An 11204-nucleotide genomic window follows, 5' to 3' on the forward strand; every position below is an offset into this window, starting at 1 on the left:
CTCGCGAGGTGAGGTCGTGGATGCGCACTGCCGAGGAGTCCCACAATAGGACGAAACGGCCATTCAGTGCTTCCAGGTTTTCCTTGGTGGTCTAGCTTCAATCGACTAACGCTTTCAACTATGAAAATACTAAATCTCCACAAAAACCCCTTCTGATATTTTTTATGCAACATTCAACTATTTGAACATGGTCATTTTAACTTGGTTGGCTACAAATTGTTTGTTGTTATTGGTCATATATTGTCTTTTATGGATTATATTTAAAGTTTACAAGGAAAAGAACTTCACCAAGTACTTACTAGGTTACGATATTTACTTGAATAATTGTAAGTCTACCAAATTGTCAGTAAATATGAAAGTTATTATATCGATTTAATTCTTATCACAATTATTTTAAAATTATAGAAATATTCTAGAATGCATACAAACACATAGAATTAATCAGAAGGGGGTTTTGTGGAGATTTAAGTAATTTTATATAGTTGAGATCATGAGTCAATTGAAGCTAGACCACCATGGAAAACCTGGAAGCACTAGACGGCCGTTTCGTGCTATTGTAGAACTAACTTAAATTACTGATTAGTTTAAAATTTATTTACTAAATTTCAAATGAATGTTTTGAATTTTTTTTAAGGGAGAATCAGCTGTTACTTACCAGTTCGAAGAAAATTTCAATTTACTGAAAAGGTCTGAAAATGACCCTTGAAAATGCTGAATGTTGAGTAAGTTTATCACTTCGGGGTAACCATTATTTGTAAATGAATTTAACTGTTGAGTCAGCACACTCTTCAATTCTTTAACAGTTGTACTTCCATCGTGTTTAAAGCGAAAATTGTAAACTGTATTCTTACTGTGTGGACTGAAAAAGTATATCGTTTAATAATAAAGGTTACGTATATGCTGCAAAGATTATAAGCATGATGAAATTAAGTTCAAGATATAAATCATTCCAGTGGAAAAGACATTTAAAGGGTATGTCGGATTCCACAGACACAATTCACAATAATATTAGAAAGTAAGAATTTTTCTAGTAAAGTTCAGCAACCAACAAAACGGACATTAACTTGACTGAAAACTGATCTAATACGACATAATTCTATTGCGTCTCTTTGAACAACTCACTAATAACTCATCAAGGGTTTTTTTCGAAATATAAAGTAGCATTGGATTTAATTTTGTTTTCTGATCAAACGCAAATATTATACGTCAAAGTAATCAATGGAAGAAATGTAACGTGTGTCTGTATAAAAAAATCCTTATCTGAAAACTAGAGCTGTTAAAGATTTCCAAAAATCCAATGTGCAATGCACTGATGGATTTGAAATGAAATATAACTAATCAAATGGGTACGTTTTCAGTCTTTTTTTACACACACACACACACACAAATTTAGCATTTCAGTTAACCTTACTAGCTCCACTAAACATATGTTCCATAACGTATTCATTTTAAGAGAATTGTTTCGAATATATACAGAAGTGATGGGAATTAGGGTTTTTGTCATACATCATTTGGTGAGAAATGATAGTATTGCTCAATAATAATAGTGAAGATGGAAGTTCGAGTTTTCGGATACCAATTCGTTAGTCTAAGGGTCAAGCTCACATTGTAAAATCTAAATGTATTTAGATTTATTCATGTCAAGACCTCAGAAAAGTAGTATTAATGAGCCCCATACTTGAACAAAATTGCTGTCTAATTCTCACTAATTTTTAGTGATAGTGTATACAAAGTTGGTTCGTGATGTAAATTACAATATTACTTAATAGTAGTAACTGGACATGATTTATTTTCATCCTGAGGTATGTCTAAAGTTACCTGGAATTACATTACTCTATTGAAAACTATCTGAATAAAACAATTTGTTTATTTACGAAACGATGATAAACTGTAGTTGTAGCTAACAGATGAATCAATTTTATTAAATTAATCTTACTTTATTCTAAAAGCGATGTGCCTTCTAAAATACCTGCAATATATATATTCACTAAAATGCTGGAACATATGAATGATGTCGTTCTTTGGATATGTTCTTATTTTTATTTTCTCCTCAACTTGAGAATGGATATGAAAAGCTTACGATGATGTTTCACTCACTATTATCATACTAATTACAGGTAGTGTATACCTAGTGAATTTCAAACATATTATCTATTTTACGTCAAATAACGTTAAGTGTTGTGCGTAACGTCTGCTTCTTGAGCGATCTGTTGATAAACATCTGGTCAATTTAACCTTAAGTCTTATTCAGAGATTATTGTTGGGTCAATGTGTTTGATGACTTAGTTCATCACTCATATTCGGATATGGTCGAAGTTCCTCTGTTTTTGGCACACAGGATGATTTTTTTCAATTAGACATTGATATATTTTTTAAATTTTGGATAGCACTTCAGTTTCGTGAATTTTTAAGCAGTTGTCTTTTGATATCTGAACTTAAATTAACTTAGTTCCTACCACTTTTATCGGATGAACGTTTCCTCTCCGCATATCTGTTTCTTTCTTTCTTTCTTTCTTTCTCTCTCTCTCTCTCTCTCTCTATATATATATATATATATATATATATATATATATATAAAATTTACTTCAAAAGGCCTACGAGATCAGCAAGCAGAACGATTAACATCGCAGTTTTCACTATTAAAAACCAGTAGTCGTTCTGTAGACAATCAACTTACTTTGTAACCAAAATTTTAGTTAAGTCATTCACTAGCTGAGACTTCCCAGTTCCACTTGCTCCATATATTATCACTATTGAATTGTCTCGAATAGTAGATAAGTATGTACTCAATGTGATCAATGGTATTAAACTTCCAAAACATACGTATTTTAACATTTCTTTTTGTTCAAACACATGTTGATGAGGTGGTTTTTGATCTTTTTGTAATGGGAATTTCATTGTGCAACCTTTCAAATGAATTTGTATTGATAATGTATAATGTTTAGCATTATATTTATTAATCATATCGTTTATCCAAACAATTGGCGATTGCGAATTAATCTGTTCATCTGTATATGGTATAGGTAACAACACTGTACAAGAGATCTGTGACTGACTTTCAGCTGATGAAGATGATAAAGTAGTGGTGGTGAAGGATCGTACAATACTTTGTGTTTTTATTTCACTTTGTTCAGTGAGTGTGAAATTTAATTGGTAGGCTTGTAATTCAAGTGATTCCAACTGTAACTGATTATTAGGATCCAAGAAATTAATATAATACTGTAGATTAACAAAAACAGTAAGTGTAATTATGTTATGATCAGTGTGTTAGAAATAAAGTGATATTTCCAGTTAGGATTACAATATTTTGTCTACCGAAGTGAACAAATTCGTAGGTAATTAGTCGGTGTTTCTACATTATAAAACTAAAATTACATTAGGAAAACGTATTGAAACAATGGATTTCGTAAAGTATAAAGCATAGTTTAATTTTTATTTTATCTTGTGCACAATAAGTGGTACCTGGAATGGAATTTAGACATGATTAACAGTAGGATTTTTTAAAGCTCCAGTTGGATTATGTAAAGGTGATGTGTACAGCCCAAATTTTTCACGATTTCAATGATCATTCTCAGAAATGTTTCCTAACCTAGATATTCACTTTTAGCAAGCAGTGGACATTTGACTCTCATTTTGTGGTTGGTAGATAAGGGATTGTCAATAACAATGGAATGCTTCCAACTAAACTGTCGAACATCAGGGTTTTTAATTTACTCAAAATTTAATTCATCTGTCTTGTCGAATAAACCAAATGTCCATTTTCGATACTTTTCTTCACCGACTAACATAAGATGGAAAACTATTAGAAGGGACGGAGAACTAGTTAGCTGGTCGTTAGTGGTATGAAAAACATCAGGAATATGAGGGACCTTAGGTTCTGAGTTTAAACTAGTGTATAACCGTTGATGAACACTGTTGAGAAGTACAAAAAATAATTATTAAATTGCTTGAAGTCGTGAAAACTATGTGCAAAACGAACATAAAATGCACCACAAAAATGCACTACGATAACTTTCATAATAAAGTAGCAAAGAATCACACGGCTGTAAAGCTAATAGTTCTGTCTTGTCTGTTTTACATTTTTACCGGAACTCTTTCGTGTATAGAATTTTTAGTGATCGAAATCCCTCCGTCACACTACCTATGAATATTGGTGAGAATATCTTAGATGCGTATCACAGGAAAAGGCTGAGGTTTAAGAATAGCGTCCTATACATTCTGCTCTCTAGTCTATTGTTTCTGAAAATCTTCTAATATTAGTCTGAAGAAGATTTTTAACTAATTTTCTCTGATTCACAATTTTTAGTAGGATGACAACAGTTAATAGTTCAAATTACCTCCAAAATAAACGACAATCTACACTAAACCCTTCAGTTTTATTTATCTTCCTATATATTGTGATTTTGTCATTAACTGTTGGATTTTTTCGGTTTTTAAATTTACCAAATAATAGACATAAAAACTAAACAAGATATTCTAATCCGGTATAATGACTTAATGATAATGAATAAAAATACCAATAGTGTAGATCACTTTTTATTTATTTAGGTAAAAGGGTGAAGTTACTTCTATGAATTATATATATATATAAGACGTAACACTACAGCAGGTGGTATGCACTAACATAAAATGCATTAGTAAAGACAATGCTAGTTAAATTCTCAATAGTTTTCAAGCAAGGTCACGCACTCATACAGGGACTGAAATTTAATAATCACTTGTAATTTAAAGCTATATTTGTGCCATTCATTGTCATTATGTAATGAAGAATATGAAATTGAGGGGCTAAACAAATTGAAAAGAGACTGTGACAAGAGAGTGTTAAAAAAGAGCTGAGCCAAGTTGATTGGAAAATGGAGTGATGTTAGAGCAATAACAAGCAAATTTTGGAATATGTGCATTATATATCCAGCTACTTAAATTGATAGACAAGATTTGAATAATATCTAGACGGAGCAACCCTAGTAACGAATAGGTGTAAACATATCATTTAGACAGGAAGTCAGTCATGTCCCAATAAGCTCTTTGATGATGTCTCTGACTGTAGGACTGAGTGTTTTAGGTTTATATATCTATAGGAACATCTTTTACAATAATAATACAACTATATCTTTTGGATGTGTGTCAAATACTGTGTGATCCTAGCCCCATGGGATTTTGTCAACGACTTTTGATTGTGTGATGCCTATTATACTGTAAAATGTGAACATTAATTTATTTGAATCAGTGACTGATACAACTTGGTGTTGTCTAAATTAAAATCTCATCAACTCCCCAGATATTTGTGACTGAATACCTAACAACATTGAAAAGTTGTTTTACTCAAAATGCCAATTAAAACTAATCAACTATTTAAAAGTTAATGATTTTAAATCATATTAGAAGTAAAAATCTATACTGTGTCGAATTCTGTCATAACGGTAAAAAGTATATCCTGAATTTGATTGATAAATAGATTTTGTGTATGTACTGTAATTTAGGCACAAACAAGTGGATATGAAATTTACTTTTCCGCCATTACTTTCAGACTTTCTCAGTGAATATCAGTTCACAACAAAAAAGTCCCTATTTATTACAATTTTATTGTCAAAAACTTTCAATTAAATTTTGCTTAGAATCTTAGTACTATATATTTAGCTTGAAATAAATACTGAAAGATTCAAACTACAGTATATTCCAATTTTTCAATAATGTACAAATCTTTCAGCAGGTTTTACTAGGTAAATAACTGTGATTGCGGTGAATTTACCATGAATCAGTGTCGTTATTTTGTAACTCTTTTGAGTCCCATATACCAGATTTCGAGTGATATTTGATAGGTAGCTCTTTCATAAGTTCTAATGGCGCTTTTTAACGCTTTAAGTGATTGGAAGCTACGAGATACAATGTATTAAAAAATACGTTGTCCGTTTCTGTGATAACATGAGGAACAACAGAGCTTGTACTTTGTACGTTACTATCGTCCATAATGTGAAGAAAATGTGCTCTGTAGACGAGTACTGACATTCTATACCAATTTTAAGAAATAAATAACCAATTATAACGAATTTAAGACTAGCCATTTAATTAGACAAAACGAAATGAAAAAAGTTGGAAAATGGGATGAAAATTTTTTTTATAAAAGATGAACAAAAAGGGCAGTCAGTTTAATGATATTCAATTTTCAAAGTATTACAGCCCATTATTTTTATTTCACAATATTAGGTGGGGATTTTTAAACCATATAAAATGTTAATTTTAAAGGAAGTACAGAATAGCAGAGTAACTCGTATAGTCCATCAACTGCAAGTAATCATAGTAAGTTATGTATGTCATTTCTTTACCCATTGGCAGTAGTCGATAAGTAATTTAAGAACATGTTTATATTCTTAGAAGCTCAATCTATTATGATACTTAATATATATGAAAACATTATCATTTAGATAGAGGGAATGTGAGTAACAGTGAGTAACAGAAGCGTGACAGATTATTCCATTGTTCAGTCTATAACTTTAATATAAATTAACTTCAGTTGGTGATGCCAGTAGCTTGAAAATTGGTTTCTTAAATATCTGAAGAAAAGCTATCACCTGTTAAATCAATCAACTTGGGGTTGAGGTAGTGCCTAATTGGTGATAGTTAGAGTTGAGCTGTATCATAAATGATAAGAACCGAAAAACGAAAATTACCTCATCTTGACTAAAGCATCTAAATGGCCTTCGATATCTGAAATCTCGGGTACACACTGTTCAAGAGTCCCAAAATAGGAAGAATCCAGCTATCTAGTGCTTACTAATTTTCAATAGATTTTCAGTTGATATTTCATCGACTGTTTTCTTAACAAGGAGATACAAGTTTTATACTTTAAGGAGAATGTTGTCCCGGGCTCATTCACATTTCTTACTATTGAACTTATTGGATTTAAAGATTTGAAAATTTCACGTTACCGAAACTAACAGCCATGCAAACTTGAAATTCGGTGATTATCCCTTATTTTTAGTTAGTTCTCTAAAAACTTAAACTTGCTTAATTTGGCTTGACTCAAATCATAAAATAAACAGTTTAAAAGTCTCGTATCTCTGTCGTATAAAACAGCCAATGACAAATATTTAGTCCCATGACTAAGAGAATTGACTGGATTCCTCCGTGAAAGTTTCCACCTAATATCAGTCATCATTTGTGTATACAAAATCGATTAGTAGGAAATGAATTCGTGCATTTATGCTTCAGACTTAATACCATTTTTAGTTAAACAAAAATACATTGTAAAGATGCAAATTCGCAATTAACACATTTGACATGATTTTAGTTTCATAAACAATGAAGCAATATTATACCTGAATTAACTTTTGAAGTCGTTCATCCAAGTCTTCCCAGGTCATTTCATCCAACAGTCCGGTGCAACCAATCTTAAATGATCGAATACAATTTATTGGTGTATCCGCAGAGTTATCGTTAGCGGCTGATTGATCACGACATTGACTTATGTTTGAAATCTTATCTAAGTTTCTGTAACATATACTTTCAGTATGAACAAATACTTGAACAAATTGGCACGAATCTTGAAAATGATGAGTTGATAAGTCTAGAATCAGAAAAAACCTAATACTGATGGAGACAATGATATGCAAAACAATATCAATGAAAAACAAATAAAAACTATTAAAATTTTTGTCGTCCAAGTTCGGACGAATACCACATTCTTAGGTCCGCGTGGTAAATATTTGAAACTTTATTCATTTAGAAAGTTTAGTTACAGTGATAATACCAATTACCTGTAGAGCGAAATGTGAATATGGCTCACAGGGAGATATTTGAGTAAATAACCGTCTAGAAGGCAACATACTTCTTATATCCTAAGACATAAGTGCAAGCATTAAACAGTAATACATTTCATATATACAGTAACTGAAAGTCAAGAACTGGGTAGTGTATATTTGGCTAAGTCTAGTCTTTTCGAATCCCCTATCTATATAGTATATTTCGACTTTAAACTGTCGTTGAAGTTGATACATAATAAGTTTGAATATGAGTTTTTTCCTTTTTATAATGTGAAACGGTGATCTGTTGAATCCAGTCATACGGAGTTGTATTTGACTTTCAAACTTGACCTAGATCCTCCTTGAGCAATCAAATTAAACACTTATGGAAGTAACTTTCTCTGAAAATAAGCTACAGCCTCTGCATGTTCACATATAGTTGAATGCTATTTGTGTGCATTAGACGACAAAAGCATGAATGGAGACCGTTCTAACCGTTCTTTAATGTTCTGTTTGTTCTAATGAATGAAATCACTAAAAAAAATTTTCCTACAGTAACATTGGTAATCCATTCTTTATTTCACCTTTGCTTAATTCTTTCAGTGGTTATAAGCTGTGAAAGGCGTAGTCTTGAACTACGTAAAACATGGTGAACAATATGACCAAAGTAAATTTCAGAATAACTCCGCCTATAGCTCTTCTATAGTTACTACCGGTCCCAAGCCCGGGTAAAGGAGGAGGGTTGTGCATGGGGCTAGCAACCCCATCCCATAGAAAGACTAACTCGCTAAAAAAACGCTAACCAGAAATTTGAGAATAAAAACCAGGATAATTCTTTGAATGGTTTGATTGGCTAAGTAGTTATAAACATGTGATGAAAATGGTGTGTGACGCGAATTCTAACCACTGTCTAACTATAAGTTGGAGATGTACGCAAACATAAAATGTGTCAATTAGGGATTCCTGTTGATTGTATTTACCAATACAGAGCTGATTAACGATTGTCTATTATTTTTATTATCATTGATTCAAAGAATTCAGTTTGAGATCACTATATAACAAAGTTAACTCCCAGTTACGTTTCTTTCTATAAACAGTATAACAATGTACTGGATAACTGAAATTAGTACCGATCTAAAAAAAACTGACTTGAATTCTTTTTAGTTTGTATTGAAGTTAATCATACTGAAATGTTTAGTTTTTAAATGTAAAATAGGTTTACTAAGGAGATTATGCAATAATTCTCTTTCAATGTGCACATAGGATTATTATTCACTTGTTTATGCATTATTTTATACTGTTATTACTCCTAAAAACGCATAGTTATCTAAAATTCCCAATGCATCTACTGGAAATATCAGTTTACAGACATACAGACTCCAGCTGACACAGACATTTATCTACAAAAGTTACGCATCTTATATTATAAACATACAATAATGTCCTCCTGTTTGTTTATATAATCAAAGATCTAAGTTTTTTTGTTTTCATGGTTTAGATTTGTGTTATACGAACGAGAATAGTGCAACGATTTAGAGAAAATTGAGATTGATATATTTTTGCAGTAGTGAATGTGGATGCATTTCATAGTGAACATGACGCCGCTTTAAAAATGAAAGTGATGCCATTACATCAGTAGCATATTTTCATTCATGTAGAAGTTACACGTTATGATTCCGAGTTATGGAAATATTTATCCAACTATAAGGCAAATGCCATTGTCACTATGGTGGGAATAACTGTATTCATCAACTTGCAGCATTCACTGAGCTAATCAAACATTTATGAACAAAAGATGATTATATCTTTCAAGCGTGGCGTCTGTTGTTTTATGGTCGTAAAACTTAACGGCTATCTTAAGGAATGAATAATGTTTTAGAAAACCCTTTAACTATCTATGTCATCGAGTGACTTTATCACATCAATCTAGGCGATGAATTTATCTACAAATATCTAAATCCTAAACGAACAGTCATTATTCTTTTCAGTTTTATAGATTATTTTTGCAAAGTGAAAATAATACGTTCCTAGGGGTGACTATTATTGTAAATGAAAGCTGTATATACTAATCACACTTTTATAGGAATATAATTAAGTGCGAGTATATATATATATATCATCTGTTCAATCCTCTCAATTTATGTGGGAAGATTTGGAAATGAATGCATAATTTTGTAGATAGTGAACAGCATATAATATCTGTAAGAATAAACATTTCATCGAAAGATTGCTGGAAACAACGGTATTACCGACAAATTTTTATGTTTTCTGTAAAGGTTTTTAAGCTACAACCCAAGAACAACGCCTTATGAGATTTCTGTCATTGACTGCATAATAAACTGAAATAAACTAGATAACAGTGCATCATTTTAGAACAATTTTTGGTAAGTTCTAAGTAACGTTTATCGGCATTTGTGGCTAGCTATTTTTACTTATAATTTTATCAATCACGTGTCATTATTTATTCAATGTAAAGAAGACAGAACATACCATACAGAGAAACTTTCTTCTCTAATTTCACAGTGTATAATTCGTTGCGCAGCAGTTCGTCTGGATTATATTTTAATATAATCTCCTGTAGTTTTTTATTTCTGGCTTCAAGTAAATCCATTTGCCAGCGCATTCGACTAACTGTTAGATGTAATCTATCCAGTTGTTGTTCACATTGTAATTTTTGATTATTCGCAGTAACTTGATCATGAACAGTAGGTTGTAGACTGGAGAAGAGTTAAAAATTAATTTATTGAACAATAATTTGAGATTAAGAGTCATATAGATGAACTTGATGATTAAAAATAATTGTGGAAGAATAATGAATTATAAGGTTGGTACTTCGAGAAGAAAACCATGAAGATCTATTTTAAAATGGAGGAATATTATGAAATAAATAGTAATTGTTTTGATTTCAAAAGCATAATCCTGTTATTGAGCATAATGTTTATTGGGTTAGGAGCTAGCAGTGTTTCACTAGGGCTACTACGTGGCTTCAAATAGCTCACCAAAATGACTCAAACAGTGGTAAGTGTTTGCTTCCTTACAAATGAAAAAAAACAACATAAAAATCAGGTGCATAAATTGCTAGATTAAAATTAAGCTTACAGCTAACCTAATTGAAATTCAATAGAAATCATTACAGCAAACAGAGGTGTATATTAGCTATACTGAATGTTATAACTGACATAAGATTGTCCTTGTAGTGTTAACATCTAAGAAGACTCAAACTGTCTGGTAAGATACTGAAACTACAAAAGATTTTTTGAGACGATTTACTGAAAGCAGTATTTTTTTTACAAAAATTTTGAGATTCCCAATTTTCGGTTACTGCATGTTTCATCTAAACTGAATCATTTACTTATTACTGACATAAATCTATCATTCTTGCAATTATATATCCTGAGTTCTTATCTACTCATTCTGATGATACAACAGATTAAAGTATTTTCATAGTGAAATCATGAGTCAATG

The 11204-nt window shown here is 31.3% G+C and overlaps 2 protein-coding genes across 2 annotated transcripts in view; both read right to left on the bottom strand.

The window, feature by feature from the left end:
* Window positions 1-2673: 2673 nt before the first annotated feature.
* Smp_188370 (hypothetical protein) lies at window positions 2674-2964 on the bottom strand (the record flags this gene model as incomplete). The annotated part of the gene is made up of 1 exon (XM_018788516.1): window positions 2674-2964. One exon carries the CDS (start codon window positions 2962-2964, stop codon window positions 2674-2676), a length of 291 nt encoding a protein of 96 aa, XP_018654051.1.
* Window positions 2965-6581: 3617 nt separating this feature from the next.
* The window catches only part of Smp_133570 (hypothetical protein), a gene marked incomplete at both ends in the record, with an annotated part of 27165 nt that continues 22542 nt past the window's right edge, over window positions 6582-11204 (bottom strand). Inside the window, 3 exon segments of the mRNA XM_018788517.1 lie at window positions 6582-6629; window positions 7317-7564; window positions 10230-10456. Of these exon segments, the coding sequence (XP_018654052.1) occupies window positions 6582-6629; window positions 7317-7564; window positions 10230-10456 (523 nt within the window).

This window comes from Schistosoma mansoni, chromosome W (assembly GCF_000237925.1).
Source record: "Schistosoma mansoni strain Puerto Rico chromosome W, complete genome".
NCBI classification, from domain to species: domain Eukaryota; kingdom Metazoa; phylum Platyhelminthes; class Trematoda; order Strigeidida; family Schistosomatidae; genus Schistosoma; species Schistosoma mansoni.